The sequence below is a fragment of the Urocitellus parryii genome, chromosome 5 (assembly GCF_045843805.1).
Source record: "Urocitellus parryii isolate mUroPar1 chromosome 5, mUroPar1.hap1, whole genome shotgun sequence".
NCBI lineage: Eukaryota > Metazoa > Chordata > Mammalia > Rodentia > Sciuridae > Urocitellus > Urocitellus parryii.
This window is the reverse complement of record NC_135535.1, coordinates 42,202,384-42,223,042: the sequence shown is the minus strand read 5'-3', so window position 1 is coordinate 42,223,042 and position 20,659 is coordinate 42,202,384. Positions and strand designations below refer to the sequence as shown.

The 20,659-nt window shown below is 36.8% G+C and overlaps 1 protein-coding gene across 1 annotated transcript; it reads left to right on the top strand.

The window, feature by feature from the left end:
• The first annotated feature begins 4,392 nt into the window (after positions 1-4,392).
• On the top strand, positions 4,393-20,650 carry Glipr1 (GLI pathogenesis related 1). The gene is made up of 6 exons (XM_026409358.2): positions 4,393-4,566; positions 5,319-5,561; positions 11,860-11,972; positions 17,173-17,258; positions 20,237-20,263; positions 20,367-20,650. Exons 1-6 carry the CDS (start codon positions 4,393-4,395, stop codon positions 20,519-20,521), a joined length of 798 nt encoding a protein of 265 aa, XP_026265143.1. The 3' UTR covers positions 20,522-20,650.
• Positions 20,651-20,659: the final 9 nt, after the last annotated feature.

Sequence of the window (20,659 nt, the reverse complement as noted above, 5' to 3'; positions counted from 1 at the left end):
AAGATATGGTTTTTCTAACAACCAACTTAATTTTCTTCTCTTTTCTAAATGTAATGCTATAAAAGTGAAAATATTCTATGCTAAATTTAGTTTCAATTGTAAACATGAATACCGAGGGTCCTAAAAGGGAAGTAACAATAACATTAGTTAATGTATTGTGTGATAAGTCCTAAGATCTTTTTACAAATAATTTCTCAATCAAAATCTCATCAATCCAAAGACACCTATTAATAATAACATTACTTGTCATCCTCATTTTATAGCTAAGGAAATCAAGGGACAGACAAGTAAAATGTGCAAGGTCCTATAGCCATAATTGTTCCTAGAATGTGGATTACAGTTGACTTGTACAGACTGGCATGGCTCAAACTGACTTATAACAAGTAAGATCATACAGACAATATGAATGACCTGTTTTGCTGATAAACATTAAACATTTTGCTGATAAATATTCTTATCCCTTCCTGAACCTTCTGTGCCCTTTTCTACCCATACCCCCCAATAGAAAAGGTACTATAGTTTTTTGGAACCCAGATGTTTATAGAATCTAATTAGCAAGGGTAGAATTATAAGAAATTCTACCTCATTTCTACCCCCCAAATAAAAAGGTCACCATGTATCTAAATAGATGTGTATAGGATGGTAAAACAGGGTGGGATATTTTCCATACATGTATGGTTTAGATCTGGAATGTCCCCCAAAGATTCATGTGTTGAAGGCTTAGTCCTCAGTGCAGCCATGTCTAGAGGTGGGGTTTGGGAAAAGTGATTGGATCCTTGGGTCTCTGACCTCATCAGTAGATAGTCCATTGAGGGATTCATAGCTGAATGGATAATTGGGAGGTGGTGGAAATTGTAGGAGGTTGAACTTAGTTAGAGGGAGTGGGTCCTCTGAGGTGTTGTATCTTGTCCCTGGCCCTCTTCTTTTTCTCTCAGCTTCCTTGAGGACACCAGCTGAGCAACTTTCCTGGGTTACAGCCTTCAGTCATTTCCTTGCCTCAGGCTCAAAGCAATGGAGTCAGCGGAGGGAGGACTGAAACTCCTGAAACCACAAACCAAAACAAATCTCTTTGTTTTTCTCAGGTATTTTGTCACAATGATGAAAACTGACTAATACAATACATAATTAACCAACAAACTATTGCTTATTAAAAAGGAATTATTATTGGGATAGATACAGCTTACCATTCAATAATAAGCACAATTAATACACGGAAGTACTGATACCCTTTTAGTCTTTTATCTGTACATAAGTTCATCAGAATGTGTATATGTGTTATGTTAATTTATGATGTTAACCAAATACGGCAGTTCTCTCTTGTCTATGTTTTTACTTTCTATACTTTCAGTTACCCAGTTACCATGGTCAAAAAATATTAAATAGGTGCTGTGGCTCTAGCTCAGTGGTAGAAGGCTTGCCTCCAATGTGTGAGGCCCTGGGTTCAATCCTCAGCACCACATAAGAATAAATAAATAAAGATATTTTAAAAATTAATTTTTTTGTGTATATGTTAATTTGTGCATGACTTTGAAGATCCCATGACTCTCCAAAATAAAAGTTTTATCTTCTTTTCTTATTATAAAAATAGTATATTCTCACTATAAAAATAATAAAATTAACAAAGAGTAAAAAGGATGGTGAAAATATATCCTAAAATGCCACCATTCTGTAGTAATCACTAAAAGCAAATCTTTCTTAACACAGATGCACATTTATAAAGCAGTCTGTGATAAAAACGCAGGTAAGGACAGAAGAACTCAGAACAAAGTTGAAAGCCTCCTAAGAACTGGAGGATTCATTTGCATCTAGTAAATTTCCTGTCGTTCTGTGACAAACCAATTCTATGGACTTTTGAAATCTTAACAGTGTGGCTCTAAGGATTTAAGTTGCTCTGCATAAGAACATAAAATGGTCTCTCTGATAGCAGACTTCCCTTTTGTTCCGTATTTTTAGGAAATTAAAGATTAATTCATTTTAATACCAAAATGATAATGCTAGTCCTTGGGAATTATAAGTGTACAACAGGAACCACTTAAGCAACCACAAATGTCACTGAGTTTGCTGCTTATGAGGTCTCATTTTTTTCCTATTCTTTTGTCTAGCTCACAGGAACCCAGAAGAAAATGGGAAGCAGTCCCTGGATCAGACTGCAACTTCAAAGTGGTGGAAGGTCTCACTTTTGATTATCACTACAGTGATCAAAAAGTTGTCTTTGAGCCTCAGACAAGAGGCTTACCCTAAGTCAATGTGATGGGAAGAATGCTAGTAGAAATTGAGCACCCGAGGAAAAATTTGAAATTATAGAAGAGTTTTATTAGGTTGTGTGTGTAGCAACAGTAATGTTCACCTTAACTTTCTATAAATTTTTTAATTCTACAAGTTCCCCAGTTAGAAATACTTCTGCAACTCCATTCCATTTTCCACATTTCTTGATTTTTCTAAATTACAGATGTTTTCTAAAAACATCCCACCCACAGCTCAAATCCTCCAATGACTTCCCATCATCTTGGTGATAAAAATCCAAATCACTGGCAGAACCAACAAGTCGTCCTTGATCTGATTCTTACCTCTCTCTCTCCAGCTGGCATGAAGGCACCATTTGGGTTCTGAATTTCATGAGAACCAGTATCATGTTTCCCACAAGCCAAAATCAACACTCGAAAACCATGTATATAGAGGGAAATGCATGTAATGTTTTTTTCTGTATCCTTCCCCTGACACCATGTTTCCAACTTCACAACTAGATGTACAGCTCCTAACTCTCTATTCTGTTGATCTCTACAGCCCCTTTTCACCAGATCATTAACTATATGATTCTAGTCTCCAACTAGACCTCACCTGCTGTACATAGGAAGCCACGTCTATCCTTTCCTAGAGGGGATGAGCCTCCTTTCCTATTGAGTCCATACCTCTCTGTGCATTATTCTGTCCAGATCTTAAACAGCTTCTATTGTAGACTCCCCTGTCACTATGGTCTCACCGCTCCTACAGCTGTAAGTTGCATAAAAACAGTGACTATGTTTTTAGCACTATTTTACTAAGCCAAATACTCAGAGCAGGAATGTAATATGTGACGAATCAATGCACTACCTAGTTCATTTGATCCTCCCAAACCTCTATGATTAAGCAGATAGAAAACTTCCTGTTAGCCTCATTTAGTAGGTGGCTGGAGCTTAGAGAGTATGTTAATTTGCTCAAGGTCTCACAGCTATTTAGGAGCAGAACATCAGCTAAAATCTGAAATTGAGAGCAGTACTTTCTCTATAATTCTCTCTCACCCTCCCTTTCCTACACACACACACACACACACACACACACACACTTCTACTTTTGTGAATAAAATTCTAGGTAAAGTTATGATGTTAACCAAGTAGAGAAGTCCTCTCTTGTTCATGTTTTTACTTTCTATACTTTCAGTTACCCAGTTACCATGGTCAAAAAAGTATTAAATAGAAAATTCCAGAAGCAAAAAAAAAAAAAATTCTTAAGTTTTAAACTGTGCATTTTCTGTGTAGCATGTTGAAATCTTGCACCATCTTGCTCCCATTCTGCCTCAGGAAATAAACCATCCCTCTCTCTAGTATATATGTGCTGTCTATATTATTAGCCCATTAGTCACTCAGGTATCTCTGTTACCAGATCAACTCATTATGTCACAATGCTTGTGTTATTTTACTAATAGTGGTCCCAAAACACAAGAGTAGTGATGCTGACAAATTTTTACATTATATTGTTATGATTTTTCTATTTTGTTATTAGTTATTATTGTTAATCTCCTACTGTACCTAATTTATAAATTAAACTTTACCATGGTTACTTCTGCATAGGAGAAAACATAGTATATATAGGGTTTGGTATTGTCTGCTGTTTCAGGCATCATGATAAAGGAAACTCAGATAAGAGAGAGAGAGATTCTATTCTCACCACTTTGTGCTGAGATGAGTCTTAAAGGTTTTTAAAAATATATTGCAAGTCATTCACAGAAACAAGAGATATGTTTTTATTTAATTACCACAACCCCCATAAAAATTGGAGACTGTTATTTCTGGAGACTCTTGGATTTCCTTTGGAAATACCTCCCAACTCAGAACAAAATCTGAACAGTCTGATGCAGTCTCAAAAAAATTATGCAAGAATACTTGTTGGAATAGGTGCTGTGTCACCGAGAACCACTGACATGAAGGGTTAAGATTGCAAAACCAGCCACAAACCATATATGGAGAAACCCATTTCTTAAAACTTGTGATGAACTCATGTTCTGTTTTCCGTTTGCTCAAAGCTGAAGTCAGCTATGCTTTGTGAAGCCGGCAGCTGAAGACAGAGAGGAGAATTCTCTCAGAAACCCAGGCTCTGGATTTAGTTCCCTGCGGCTTTGTGCCCACCGGACTGAGCATGCGGGTCACACTTGCTACTATGACCTGGCTGATTTCTTTTGTCTATAGTTATTCATATAAGGTAAATACCTTGCCAGATATTGAAAATGAAGATTTCATCAAAGAGTGTGTTCGAATACATAACAAGTTTCGATCAGAGGTGACTCCAACAGCCAGGAACATGCTATACATGGTAAGGAAAAAAACAAACAAACAGTATTTGTGGCATTAGTCAATCAAAAACAGCTCAGGTATTAACTTTGGGGACATATTCTTGGTAATCTTGGATGATTTTTTGCTTATGATTAGTGTGTGCTGTAAATTCACAATCGGTGATTAAAATGCAGTTTAGCCCTTTACTCACCACATCAAAAGCAAGCACCACAAGAGCAGTGTAGTTCTCTTTTGGGGCCCTTTTCTTCCTCATCGTGGGGAGACTTCTTTATTTTTTTGGTTATTTTCTTCCCTGTTAATGTTTGTGAGGATTCTTTCGGTTTCTGTTTTTTTCTTGACTCTAAGCTCACTTTTTCTGTTGCCTTCTCAAGAAGGCAATGTGGATTCTAGGGTAAGGATGGGATTTTTGATTCTGGGTTTGAATCCCTGATCTGTGACTTTGAGCTGGTTTGTAGCTTTTCTGAGCTTCTTCAGATGAGGGGTGTTGTGGCTAATAAATTGCATAGACAGTGAAACAGTATATACTATCTTGCACATAATTAGGCTTCAGTGAAACGTTGGTCTGTCTTCCTGGCTTAGATGCTAAATTCCATCAAACCAGATTATCGTTATTTCCTCAGCCCTAGTTATTGCTAGAAGACTGTGTTTAGGGAAGATCTACATAGCATCACACCTCATGTGCCTTTTAAATCCCTGCTGGCTCACACCACTTACATTGTTGTGGAAGATTTCATTCTTGACTCCCATATTGTTTAATAATTCCTTTTGCAGACTTGGGATCCAGCACTAGCCAAAATTGCAAAAGCGTGGGCAAAATCTTGTCAGTTTAGACATAACCCACAGCTGAAATCAAACAAGATGCACCCAAACTTCACTTCACTGGGAGAAAATATCTGGACTGGGTCTCTATCCTTATTTTCGGAGTCTTCAGCCATCTCAAACTGGTATAATGAAATTAAAGACTATGACTTCAACACCCGAAGATGCACAAAAGTCTGTGGTCATTACACTCAGGTAAGTATTGCCTGATGGTTTTGCTTTGTTTTGTTTTGCTTGTGGAGCTGAGGATTGAACCCAGGGCCTAGGGCATGCTAGGCAAGTACTCTGCCACTGAGTCACATCCCCAGCACTGCTCCCTTGTGTTTTTGAAACCATCTTTTCAAGTAGGAGGAGAAAACTGAAATCTGATATTAGGAAATATAAAGAAGGCCAGTACCCCTGTAAATATGTGTGAGTAGACATAACAGTCCTAGTTCAAAGATAATAATAAATGGAATAGACTCCAATACCAGAGGAAATAATTCTTGAAAAGTTTAGTTAAATGGACAAAAGTAATATGTGAGGACCATCAATCTGGAAAAATACTAAATACTAGTACTGTATGGGATAACTTGCAAACATTATTTTATTTAAAACCTTATAACATCTGATATCTGAATCTGAACTTTTACTAGCTAAATGATACTGAAGAGGTAACTTCTTAACCTCTCTGGTCCTGTTGGTTTGGATATCATCCCTTTATGGGTCTGTGATGAGAACTGAATTAGGTCTTCAATGTAGAGAACTAAACCCTACAGTCACTGTGAAAGTGGTTGCTATAGCTTTGTCTTCCCAGACCCTAGGGATCTCTGGGCCTCTCCCCATGAGTAGAGTCCTCTTTTCAAGTAGGGGCAGAATAGGGTGGTCTCTTAATGAGAAGAGGTTAAGATCATTTAGCAGGGGCTCTAATAGCTATTTTGTATCTAAAACATTAGCCCTCTCTTTTCCACCTAGATATAAAGCAACAATTTACAAATAAGTTCAGTTAATTTGGGAAGATCCATCTCTCAAATCTGAGGCCTCTGTGGCATAAATTTAAGTTTCCTTCTCTAATTTTGACTCCCTGTAATGATAGATATTATGCCTTACTTGAATATGCATGCAGAGGTTAGGAGTCTGTTCTCAATTTAACTGTATTCTAACCTCTATATATTTTGCATGCTGAGCTACTTGTCAATCATCTGAAGTACCAGGCTCATTCATATACATTATATACCTTCTACACCTTGTTAATTTTGCCTGGAATTGTTTTCCTTTTCAGCTGACTCAATCTTCATAAACCAGCTTCTGTTTTTCTTGCTACATGAAGCCTTGCACACACACCCCACCTTTGGCTGGAGAGTTGTTCTGTCCTCTTTGCTCATTGGTACCTTGTCAGTAACCGTGAACAACATTAGCCAAGCACTGTAACACATCCATTTACACATAATGCCTCTTCCAAAATATGACCAACTTCTGAGGGCTAGGGACCAATCCAGACTGTATCCCTCCTTCCCTGTCTCATTCCCTACATGTTTTCCCTCCCACTTTTCTTGAGATTATGCCCTAAAAATGTGTTAGCATATTGTTGACTTAGGCTCTGTTTTCTAGGACTCTGGAGTGAGATTTGTACTTTGAAGGCAGTGAACAAAGGTTAGATCCATCCATGGGCTAGTTTCCCAGAAGTAATATTGGAAAAGGATCTGATAGCTTGATTAGGAGTCCATTTTTATTTTTATGAGAAATCTTGCTGATAGATTCAAGATCACTCAATTGCCATTTTAAATTCATGCTAGAAATTTACCTTGAGCGGATATAGTAACTCCTGACTTATCCTCATCTTCTGTTGAAAATTGAGCTATTTATAAATTTTGGTCCATGTTGGCTGGTTATACAGAATAAAAAGAATAAATTCAGATAAATTATCTCCCCACAAAAGGTTTAATATTTCTTGACATGTTAATTTAACACTTTAGCTTTATATTCACTGGAGACAGCCTATTATTAAGGAATAATTTTAGTGTGGTAATATAGAAGATCAATCAAATCATATGTTTTGTTGCTGCCAGTCCATTTTGGAAAAATTTGAGAACAGTTTGGCAGTGTAGATTACTTGGGTCTGATAGTGCCAGAGCTTCCCACTAGATGGCACTATTCGTCTTATTTTTGTTTTTAATCTCGATTTCCCCACACATTCACCCTCCTGAAATTTTTCTTACACTCTTACACTCTCAAGCAACAATGAAAATTTCACAATTTCTCTGGCAGGTCTTATGCTGTTATGATATTATCATGCTTCTGATAATGATTCAGATGGCTCCATGCTGAGAATTGAAAGGGTAAAGATGGTGGGAAGAAATTGTTAGAGAAAAAAAAGAGATATGGCTCTCCCATATGGGTTCCCCTGATGCAAAACTTGTTAGAAAGTATAGAATCCCTAGGTTCTGGATGGATTTCATATGGAAAAACACTCTGAAAGCATCTTGCTCAGGGCATATACTGTCCTTACTGTACTTTGTGATCAGGCAAAATTAGCTCCCAATCTCTCATCTACAGAAAATAGTGTCAAAACACCATTAAAAAGAAGCCAAGTGCTTTGCACAGGGCCATTTGGAAAGATGACCTGAGGGCATCTCTGGAAAAAGGCAGATCCTACCCATCACAGGATGTCAAGTACTAAAAAGTATAAAATAATTTCAAAGACTTTCCTTTGAGAAGACAGCCCCATGGCACCCTGCTGACACAGGGCCACTCAGGGAATTGTTTTCCCAAAATGTTTTACCTTGTTCAGTCATCAAGGCACTCAGAGGACACTGGAGCCATGGTTTAAGTGTGTCTGGTGCAACCCAGGCTGGCAGCAGTTCATGGAGTGGTCAGTGTGATGGTGAGTGTATAGACATGCGGAATGCAAGAGTTACGGTGTCATGGAGGCTTCCACCAAGATTTCAAAGTAAAGCCCGGTAGGCCAGGCAGTGTGTGATAGTGTGCAAGCCCCTGAAAGCAGTCTCTTACAGAATGATACATGAAGCTGGGAGAGTGAGCCAAACCACAATGGAGACCCCAGGAAGTTAGAGGTGCCAGGAACGAGGAATGCCTGCTGAGGGAAGCTGAGGCAGCAAGTAAAGCCAACCTGTGAGGGTGGTCATGTGGGCCATATTACAACCCCAAGATAGCAGGGGTGGGGCTGCCCAAATTGTTCGGAGCTCACATCACACCACCCTGTCCACCAGATGTTAGACAGGGGATGATAGGATTTGATGTTGTCTGCTAGTTTTAAATCTTGTGTTGGTCTAATTCCTTTTTTTTTTTTTTTTTTTTTTTTTTTTTTTTACTTAGTCCTCTCTTTTTGAATGGAACTGTATATCCTGTGCCATTTTTTATTAGTGTTATTGTAGGGACTCATAGCTGTTTGCTTTGACTCTCAGAGGAAACTTTGGACTTTTTGAACAATATTAAAATATTTGGGACTCCAGTGACTCTTGGGATGGACTAAATGAATTTGCAATAGGAGACAGACATGAGTCTTTGGGGACCAGGGGCAGAATGCTAGAATTCAGATCTTGAATGTCTCCCATGTGTTAAAGGTTAATACCGCCTGTGGTGGTATCAGGAGACGGGTAAAATGCTTAGTATTGAGGTCTAATGGAAGGAAGTTAGATCGTTGAGAGGTATGCCCTTGAAGAGAATATTGGGATTTGGCTGCTTCCTTTCTTTCTCTTTGTATTCTGGCTATTATATGCTCCTGTCATGATGTACTTACTATGTTGTCACAGGCCCAAAGGCAACAGTCAACTGTCCATGAACTGAAACCTTTGAAACCATGAGCCACCGTAAGCCCTTTCCTCCTTATTCTCTCAGGTATTTTTGTCACAGGGACAGAAAGTTGACTCACATACCAAGTAAAACATATAATAAATGCTAACTAAAATTTGTACACTTTTGGACAAAAATAGCATTAAAGATGCAGTATTACAAACATTAAAAATACTTGAGATGTAATGACTCTATGGAAGGAAGTACTCAAAGACCAAAAGATAAAACATATCAAGCTAAGGTGAAAGCCAGGAACAGAGACCACATTGAACCCAGGTAGCATGTGGAAGAATCACCGGAAGAACTTGTTCAAATAGATTTTAAGGACAATTCCAGTGACTTTGATGCCAGAGTTCTGAGATGAACCCCAAATTCTGCAAATCATCCCATGCAAGATCAGCTTGAAATCCAATAAATAAAAATTCAGAAAATTTCAAAGTAAAACAAAAATAATTGAAAAGCGAAAGTTTAAGAATCAAACCTGGGGAACAATAGCCACTCCAAAAGCTAGATTCTCTCAGTAAGATGGAAGCCTAAGCGACTTCTATGCCTCTGTAGGCTGGGGTTCCCTGTAGAGGATTCCTTGGAATGGGATATGCAGAGAAATGTTCCTCAGGAAATACTCCATTTAGACCACAGAGAAGGGACTATCCCTTTCTAAAAGAGGGTCCTGCTTCTCTTCTCTGGGATGTTGGAAATGCCTTTCCAGATCCTCTGCAGTGGTCAAACCAAGAGAAAAAGACAGTCTGAAAAAGCAGCTGTCCTCACTGGTACTATGATCATGTCCCTAAATACTCCTTCACCTCCGATGCCACATGTAAACCCTGGGGGAACTCATATTGCATCCGCAGCCCCCCTTTCCCCTCACTCTTCACTATTTTCCCAGGGAATAAATTTTTTCTGCAGTCACCCTGGCCATAGTTTAATTCTGTGAATGAATCTTTTCCTCTTTGGGTTCACATGAAGTATTGCCCTCTCCAGCTCCAACTTGCTTCCTTGGAAAAGGGCTCCATGCTACATATGCGCTTAGAACCCTCCACGATGGTCAACACTCTTATGTAATGGTTGCAGGACTGATTTCCTCTATATTTTTGCAAAGGCACCTGCTGGCTCTAGCTCCTCCACTATTACACCCCCATATTTAGCACAATTCTTATCACAAAATTACTCAACAAACTATGGTAAAAAATAATTTAAAATGTAAATCAGTACCACTGTAAAAAGGAATGCATTTAATTGTTGGCTTGTCTTCAGCTACTGACTCTTTAAAATACTTTGTTTGATTGTCTATGACACCAAACACTCTTTGTCAGGTAAAGCTACATAATTTGTGGGGCCTGGTGCAAACTGAAAATGTATACTCCTTCATTCAAAAAGCAAGGGAAAAGTCCCACTGCTGGTGCTAGATTATGCAATAGTTTTGATTAACCAAATACAGAGCTCTTTTGGGCCTGGATTCAACTTCCCAGCACAGGCTGCTCTCCCTGAAGCTGTCTCCACTCTTGATTTCCCTCCACATCACTGACTACTTTTGCATCTGATTTGCTGCTCCTGCCTTTTTCTTGGTCCCAAGCTCTGCTTTAATTTTTCATAATCTATTTCTTTGCCTATGTGATATAATCTAGCCTCATGTCTTTATACCTCTAACCTTACGCTGTTCACTGAACTGAAAATGGTTAAGTCCAGCAAATATCCTGAATAGAACTGTTGCCCATGCTCCTACCCACCTTGCTTCTTCCCTAGTTTGAAACATTTCAATAAATGTTGCTTAGGTCCCAAACTAAAATGCTTCCCACATCCATAATAAAAGCAAATCCTTCCACCTACGCTTCTAAGCTGAGCCAGGAACTTGATCAGTCCTCAAGAATGCCATCACCCAAGTGTGAGTTACCATGTTTCATTCTTGTAACACTGAAATAGCCTCCAAAGTTACCTCTTTGTTAAAGCACTTACTACCATGCTCTTTTCAGTGTCTTTACTTCCTAATTGCTACCGGGTTCTTGCTAAGATATGATTAAAAAAAAAACAAAAACCAGTCACTCACCTACAAGAATCTCCACGGTTGGTTCCCCTGCCTTTGAACTAATTGTCTATGACTCTCCCCCACTCAGTAGATCAGGCTCTACTTGCCTTTATTCTGCCAGTCTAATATATTAAGGAAAGACTGCCTCAGGGCCTTTGTTCCTGACAGGGCTCTACAGAATGCTCTTTCTTCACTGATAAGGTCTCCTAAACCATTAGCCTCTATGTTCTACCCTCATTGTTCATGTCCCAGTTCAAATGCCTCCCATTCAGAAATGGCTTCCCTGACACCCCTGTTAAATCAGCCCCCTTTCTCCCCACTGATCACTCTTTATTGTTAACCCTGTTTTATTTCTTCATTGTAGTAACTCAAAATTATCTTGTTTATATGTTTATTTCTCTCAAACACATACACACAGACTACCACCATCACCACCGATGACAGTAATTATAGATCTTGTTTTCAGCTGAATTTTGGGCACCTGAAACTTCCTTGGTAGTAAGTACTTTAACTAAATAGAACAAATATAGCTTACCATGTTTAACCACTGAGCCACATCCCCAGCTCTTTTTATTTTTCATTTTGAGGCAGGGTCTTATTAAGTTGCTTAAGGCCTAATCATACCCAAATGTTCATTTCACTGTTTTCCTCTGTGTTAATATCCTCATTTATTTTCAGGTTGTCTGGGCAGACAGTTACAAGGTTGGCTGTGCAGTACAGTTTTGTCCTAGAGTTTCTGGCTTTGAAACTCTTTCCAATGGAGCACATTTTATATGCAACTATGGACCAGCGTAAGTGCCTGAATTAATGATGTATTTTAAAAGTATTCATCTTCATTTTAGAAAATCTAGTTAATAAAGTATAGAGAAGAAAATTAATATAACTCTTAATTACTCTGCCCAGAGATCTACTCCATTAACATTCTGGTACTTTTTTCTGTGTTTCTATACTCTTTTTAAATACACATATTTTTTTTATTGGTTGTTCAAAACATTACAAAGCTCATGACATATCATCTTCCATACATTTGATTCAAGTGGGTTATGAACTCCCATTTTTTACCCCAAATACAAGTTGCAGAAACACATCGGTTACACATCCACATTTTTACATAATACCATATTAATGACTGTTGTAAATACACATATTTTTAAAAGCAGTAAGACTCAAGTGTTTATCAGGGACACAAACTAGTCTGATATGGTAATAACACAAGATGGGACAATTTTTTATTAGTTTATTAAAAATTTGGCAAATTTTATAGAATCTTCTAAACAAAAGAACTAAAGTTCTTCAATTTATATAAATTCATACTTTTGGTAGTTCTGTTTTTTAAATGAAAAATGTTTTCACCCTTTGCAAAAAGTGGGAAGTGACCTTACCATATCCTTAAAATAAACACATAACATAATAAATAATAAACACACATAACATACCCAGATACATGTATAGGTATGTACATTTGTGTATTGTAATCATATGTAAAAAAATGTTACCATGCTGTAAATACAAGTTTTGTATTTTTTTTACTTAAAATTATACCATGTCTTTGTCACTTAATTTAAACCTGAAACTCAATTTCAATAATTATAAAATAATTGATGTTTTATATAATGCTTACAATATGCCAAGCACTGTTCTGAGTAATAATTTACATGTATTTAATCTTCATTAAAAGTTTAGGAAATGTAAAAAAAAAAAGTTACACCTTTATCTTGTTTTGCAGATGAGGAAACTGAGGCATGGGCAAAGGGAGTAACCTGCCCTGTCCTACAGTTAGTAAATGTCTTGGCTGGCCTCTGATCTGGCTGTCCATCTCAGTTTGTGCTCTTGATAGTTAATAAAACAGTTAATCTCAGTGAAGAATTTAGATTGTTCTGTATTTTGTGATGAACAACTATAGTCAGAAATATTCAGTCACTTTTATGTTCCTACATTTCCTAGGGGTAATACTAGTAACTTGACCCTTTTTAACTTTTTAATACCTTTTACCAAATTACTTTTCATCATCTATTTTCAATTTATACTGGGGATTGAACCCAACGGGCTGCTTAACCACTGAGGCAGATCCCCAGCTCTTTTTTTATTTTTCATTTTGAGTCAGAGTCTCATTAAGTTGCTTAGGGTCTCACCAAGTTACTGAAACTGGCCTAGAACTTGTGACCCTCCTGCCTCAGCCTCCTGAGTAGCTGGAATTATAGTCATGCAACATCACACCCTGGGGCATTATAAGTATTTTCTAACTTGAAAGAAATTATATTTGTTTTCTTTTGCATCTCTGATTACTAATGATGATAAAATCTCTTCACCTGATTGTCTATTTATATTCCTTCTTGGTAAATCATATGATCTGCCCATTTTTTCTTTTAGAGTGGTTTCCTTAATGATTGATATTAGCTGTTTATATTTTAAGGCTTTTTAACCATTCGCCACATATGTAACATTGTTTTCTTTAATTTGTTGCCCTTGAGTTTTGTTTGGAGGGAAGGGAACTAAAATCAAGTATCCTTCAGAAAAGAACAACTTTGACTTAAGATTCCATCATTGGAAAATAAGGAAAACCAAAGAAAAGGTAGACAAAACCTTAATTCAACCAGTGATAGTTTTTCATGACAGTTAATGGTTAAGGTACAGTTAATTTACCATGTGACCAGAGACAAATTAGTTAATTCTCTGAATCTGTTTTGTTGTCAAAAATCAAAATAATAATAGCATCTATATTTAGTGTAGCTATAAGAGTCATAGAAAGCTATGTAAAAACACCAAGTATGTATAATGCCTGGCACTGGTGATTGTTCATAAGTATTTATTATTTTTATTCTCATTATTAACTGCATGTGTGAATTCTAGTACAGAATCACTTTACTTACTTTTGGTTATAAACATTGTTGTGAAACTTATGTTTGAAGTTATGTTTCTATAAAAAACTGAGTTAGCTTCATATATTCATTTATTCAGTAAATATTTCTTTACTAAACTTCAAAGAAGAGCAAGCCAGATGCAGTCTCTGCCCTTATTTATATTTATGAGGCAGATCAATAAATATATATGACTGCATTAAAATGGGGAAACTAAGAAAATTTAAATAATACTCTAATAGGAACTACCACTGGAAAAGGCCCTGTTTAAAATAAAATGATCAGGGAAGGACATTCTGTGATAATTTTAGCTTAGGTGTGAAAAATGAGAAGGAATCAGATGTGAGAACTGCAGGAAGAGTTGTGCAGAGGGGAGAACAACTGCAAAACTTACATGGAGAGGACTTTGGCAAGTTTGAAGCATGGACAGAGACCAGGGTGTTAGAGCGCTGAGTGAAATGAATCCAAGGGGAAGATGGCAGCAGAGATCTCACAGGGCCTTGTAGATCATGGCGAGGGTTAACCTTAGTCAAGTCAGTAGAGGAACCCATCAAAGTATCTTAAACAGGGGACTCATGATGAGATCTGCTTTAAATCTGGAGATCAGTCTGTGAAGTGTGGAAAAGGAACTGGAGCGGCAGAAGACAGAGGGGCCAGTTAGGAAGGTCTTCATTTCCTTCTGCCTTCTGAGGCCTTTTCTTATATCTTCAAAGCCATACGCCCCCACTCCACATAATCCAGTATTTCCCCAGTGTTTCTGAGAATGCCTCAGAAGGGGAATAGGATGCTTAGTTCTCCAGTCACCTGTACCTCTCTCTTCTTCATTCCCCTGGGCATCATTCAGCAAAGCCATGGTAACAGATCTCTACCCAGAGTGGTTAGTGGAGAACAGGACTGTAACACTGAGGAGGAAATAACCTTAATTACAAGACAGTAGCTAGTATGGTTTGGCCATCTCTGCCTTGGGAACCCTTAATCATATTTAACTTCTCTTCCCCAGTGTCCCAATCTTCTCTCAAGGTACTAGAAAAAAATACTAAAGCTTTCTGCTTCTTCACTGGATAGAATACTTCAGATCTCTTTGTCATAATCACTCTCACTTAGACAAACCCAGGTCTTTCTAGTAGCATGCTTTTCCCAAATGCATTCTTCACTTTACCTACATCTCACAACTATCTTGTTTTTAGCTTATTTTTAAGTACCAATGTTTTCCTTCTCCTTTACAGTTTGGAATGCATAGTTGAAGCATAAGGTAGCATAAATGATTTTGTTAAAACCATCTAGAACTTAAACAATTTAATGAGTATTATGCTTTTTAACAATGAAAGATATTCCAAGACTAACGTCTAATTTGGATCTTTTGTGATTGCTATTAGAATTTCTACTATATTGCTTTGATTATACAGTACAAGGATAAATTTCACTTCTGAAGCAACCAATAATGTGAAGCCAAATGAGAATAGAACATATATCTTGGATTGAAAAAAAATGAGGTGTTAATATAAAGGGGGGCTTTTTTAAAAAATATTTTATTTACATTTTAGTTTTCGGCAGACACAACATCTTTGTTGGTATGTGGTGCCGAGGATCGAACCCGGGCCGCACTCATGCCAGGCGAGCACGCTACCTCTTGAGCCACATCCCCAGCCCCAAAGGGGGGCTTCTTAACACTAGAGTTAAATGTATAGTTTTACTGGGACGGGAGTTCATGAACATGGTTCAGAAAAAAATTAAAATTCCTTCCACTGTGAATGAAGACAACAGACTAGGCTTTTTAGCACTGTGACTCTGTATTCACAATATCTGTGTCTTTGAAAATAGTAGTTATTTTCACATTAACTCTAGTTGCGGCAGATACCTAAAAATATTATGATTAACATTGATTTGAAACTACTTACAATATTAGAACCTGCTAGATCTGGTTTAATACTTAATATTAAATAATACATATTTCTAAATCATGATTCTTTTTTCAACATTTTGATGCTTATTTCTGTTTAATCAGTTTCCCACATTCCTATGTATTTTATGCAATTAAAAATCATCCTATTTTAAGAAAGAGTCCATAGGATTCACCAAGCTATCAAAAGGCAAAGGAGAAGAACTGCATTCCAAAAGCAGAGTTTAAAAAATTAGTGCAATGGTAGATTTGCTGATATAATGTACCAAGCCTGTGAGCATTGCTACTCTTTAGGTGCTCGTGGGAATATAAAATGCTTATATATAATTTCACTTTCGGGGGCTGGGGATGTGGCTCAAGCGATAGCGCGCTCGCCTGGCATGCGTGGGGCCCGGGTTCGATCCTCAGCACCACATACAAACAAAGATGTTGTGTCCGCTGAAAACTGAAAAATAAATATTAAAAAAATTCTCTAAAAAATATATATAATTTTACTTTTTATCAGTGACCTTGGTCAGTTATTTGTACTGTGCCTAAGCCATTAGCTATCTAATAGGGATAAATAAAAAACAATAACATCCTCATAGAAATGTTGTGAAGATTATCTCATTCAAGGATGCTTAAAACAGTGCCTAACACATAGTGAATGACCAATATTTAGCTATTATTCACAGATCATCTTTTATGTGAAAACAACCTGTAATTCAGAATTTCCTGTGTGTGTGCGTGTGTGTGTATTTTGAAAGGCATTTCCTATCCAATAAAAAACTGTGGTGGCTAGGTTGAATAATGAGTGTAAATACAGGTCATGATAGCTTTCATGAGATGGGCAGATTTTTGGATGACAGCAATTACACAGGCCAGAAAACAGTAGAGGAAGCACAGCCCTGGTGTCAGACAAATCTAGTTTTCCTCCTGACTCAGGTATGTGTAAATTGTGATTTGGGGCAAGTCACTAATCTCTTAGATCCTCAGAAATAAAAATAACTTCCTCCCAGAATTGTCAGAAGTGAAATAATGTAAATTAAGAGGGCCATTGAATGAACCCTCCACATACTAGTAGCTTTCCACTTATTTCCTTTTCTTCACATGTTATTAACTACTGGTTGCTTACAAGCTCTCAATAATTTTCACTTCCACCTTATTATCATTCTGGATCTGGTCAAGGATTCACAGTAAATTGTAATTGGAAACAAAAACTCTACTAATAGACAGGCTTCTTCTGCTTTACAGAGGAAATTACCCAACTTGGCCATACCAAAAGGGATACACCTGCAGTGCTTGTCCTCCAGATGACAAATGTTTACAAAATCTCTGTGGTGAGTAAAAGGAACAACCCACAAATGAAATAATGGAATAGAAACTATTATGCCTTTCTCTACGGTTAAGAGTGTAATTATTTTATCCTAATAGCTGTTTTCGAGGAAATTGGCATTGAGGAGTAACCAACCCAATGGCTTACTGTTCTAGAAATAAATGTTTAAGAAAAATTTGAGATATTCTTTAAGAAGATCTTTTAAAATATCCTTTATTTTCTCATGGTGTGAAGGGAAACCTCCAGTAAGCTATTGTGCAAATCGCATAATACTTTGTGCCTTTATCTGTAACAAACTCAACTGCTCAGAACAGCAGGGCTGGGGTGGGATGCTTAGGATAGGACAGTGAGCCAAGTTTTACTGCATAAATTTTCATTTGGAAAAAAAATGTTGCATTGCTTACATTTTCTAAGATTCCTTTCACACACAAAATTAGGATTCTATTAAATTGCTGTTTCCTTCCTATTTGTAAACATTAAACTGTAAACCTTACTCCAGGCATAGGGGCACTTTCTGGATCAACTCTCTAAGCCAGTTATTTTTCCCTCAGTCCAACCATTTTTTTTTTTTTTATTCCACTCACATCAAGTTTGTTAGGAAAACCCAGTAACATGTATCCAAAATGCAACTAATCTCTTCTGAGAATACAACATGTTAACCAAATTCTTTTAGGGTGTTACAACAAAGCATACATGTATACACAAGCGTGTATCCGTGTGTAAGTTTTTTAAAACCATAGATTTTAGAACCATATGCCAGTTTCCAGTTCAGTGTCCAGTTCTACCACTGTGACCTCAGGCAACTTTCTGAACCTATTTCCATAACTATAAAATGTGCTTGATAGTATCACCTCATGGGTTTGGTGAAATAACTTAGGGTAAAATCACATTTTCCCTTTAAAGTTTCTACATAATTAGTAATGCCATCACAATAATATTGCTGACAGTTTGTTTTTGATCTTTGGAGTCTAAACTTGAGATGGTCTCTAATCTTGGGAGATAAAACTCAGATTAAAGCTCTAGTCCAAGAATGAAAATCCCTGAGCTCCTAAGGGTAAAAGCACATGCTAACTTGCATATTTACAAGATATTGTAAAACATATCACCCATTTACCATAGCATCCTCCAGATTAATTCTGCCATTAATTTTTAGAAAACTCAATTTTTCTGTAAAATGTTGGCTTCCTTGAAAGCATTCCATTTTTCTGCACTAGCGGGGAATGACAGGATTTATAATTTAAAAAAATGAAAGGATAACCATCCCCATCCCACCTTTTATCCTGAAGTCTGAGTAGGGTAAAGTTAGATAAAACCTTTTATTTAACAGATTTCAACTCACAAATTATGGCAAACACCAGAAAAAAAAAATTGTTCATAGTCTTCTAGATACTATCTGTAGTTCAATAAATACCAAGAGGCCATACCAAACTGTTTTGCAACATATGTCAAGCACACCCGTGATACAAAGGTAATTTTAGCTAGTAGATGTATATTAATATGTATATTTGTTGAATATTTAAAAATATATACAAGAAAAAAATAATTAGAATATCACACCCTTGAATTCATGGATATAATTGGAAAAAGTTAGGGTAGCAGCTTCATGGTAACTCAGCACAAAGCTCACTCCCAGGTATGATGATGTTCAAAGATGCTCACAAGTGCCCAGAGGGCTAGGTCCTTGATTGCTTCCATTACAGGAACCCAAGAGCAACTGATGTACAACTGGTGTGAAAAAGGTCATTTAATAAAACAAAAAATCAAGAAGGCTAAAGGCAGTTGTGGGACTTATTTCCTCCCAGTACTCAGTAAAAAAAAAAAAAAGAGCATAGTTGCCGCTTTTAATAAGCCAAAAGTCCTAATGATGACTTAGTGATAAACTGGAATGGATGAAAGAAGCTACTGTCCCTTTAGTATTGATTCAGCATTCACAATATCGTTGTTCTCAGGGAAGGACCCATTCTCAAGAAAAATATTTTGATAAACTGCTCATGTTGATCATTTCTAATATGATTTAAATTTAAAATTTTTTTTTACTCTTGATTGTATTTATTATCTGAAGGATATAGTTATGTAAGATAATTTTCGATTTATAATAGTTTCCTCTGTATAAAAAGTTCATATAAAAAGCAGACTTAAAAATACAATGTTAGTACAGTTAGGTCAAAAAAATTCTTTTGGCGAGAATGTGGAGGAAAAGGTACTCTCATACACTGCTGGTGAGACTGCAAATTGGTGCAGCCACTATGGAAAGCAATATGGAGATTTCTTGGAAAATTGGGAATGGAACCATCATTTGACCCAGCTAACCCTCTCCTCGGTCTATAACCAAAGGACTTAAAAACAGTATACTACAGGGACACAGCGACATCAATGTTTACAGCAGCACAATTCACAATAGCTAAACTGTGGAACCAACCTAGATGCCCTTCAATAGATGGTTAAAAAAAAATATGGCATATATACACAATGGAATATTACTCAGCAATACAAGAGAATAAAATCATGGCATTTGCAGGTAAATGGGTGAAGTTCAAGAAGATAATGCTAAGTGAAGTGAGCCAATCCCAAAAAACCAAATGCTTTCTTTGACATAAGGAAGCTGATTCATAGTGGGATAGGAAGAGGGAACATGGGAAGAATAGACAAACTCTATTAGGGCAGAGGGGTTGGAGGGGAAGGGAGGGCACATGGGGTTATTAATGATGGTGGAATGTGATAATCATTATTATCCAAAGTACAGGTATGAAGACATGGATTGGTGTGAATATACTTTGTATACAACCAGAGATATGAAAAATTGTGCTCTATATGTGTAATAAGAATTGTAATGCATTCTGCTGTCATATATAAATAAAAAAAATTCTTAAATTACCTTTGAAAATCACTGCAATGAAGTCAATAGTTACACTTTTTTTTTTTAAATAAAAACCTTACCTGTACCTAACTTTTTTTTTTTTTTAATTCTCCCTGACTTCACAGTTAATCCAAAGAGAGACAAGGTCACACGTATGTATACACATCCTAAATTGTTTCATTAAGCACTATGTAATTTATGCCATTCCATTATGAGAAACAATGTCTTAGAGGACTTTCTATGTTTATTTCACAGGTTACTACTCTCTTGTGGATCCAGCCTGGCCCATATTTTTACGAAACAGATACACATCTCTCTTTCTTATTGCTAATTCAATAATTCTAATAATGTCCGTTATAATTACCATTTGGATAAAGAAAAAATACCCTAATTTAAGTCTTTTAGACTAATGCAGTCTGGGGGGGAGGGAGAGATTTATTCATATGGCTTTTTAAAAAAAGTAACATTTGGGTGTATTTCTAATTTCCACTTTAAAACATTATTTTTAAAAAATACACTGCTGCAGTAAAGACTTGCTCAAAATAAAA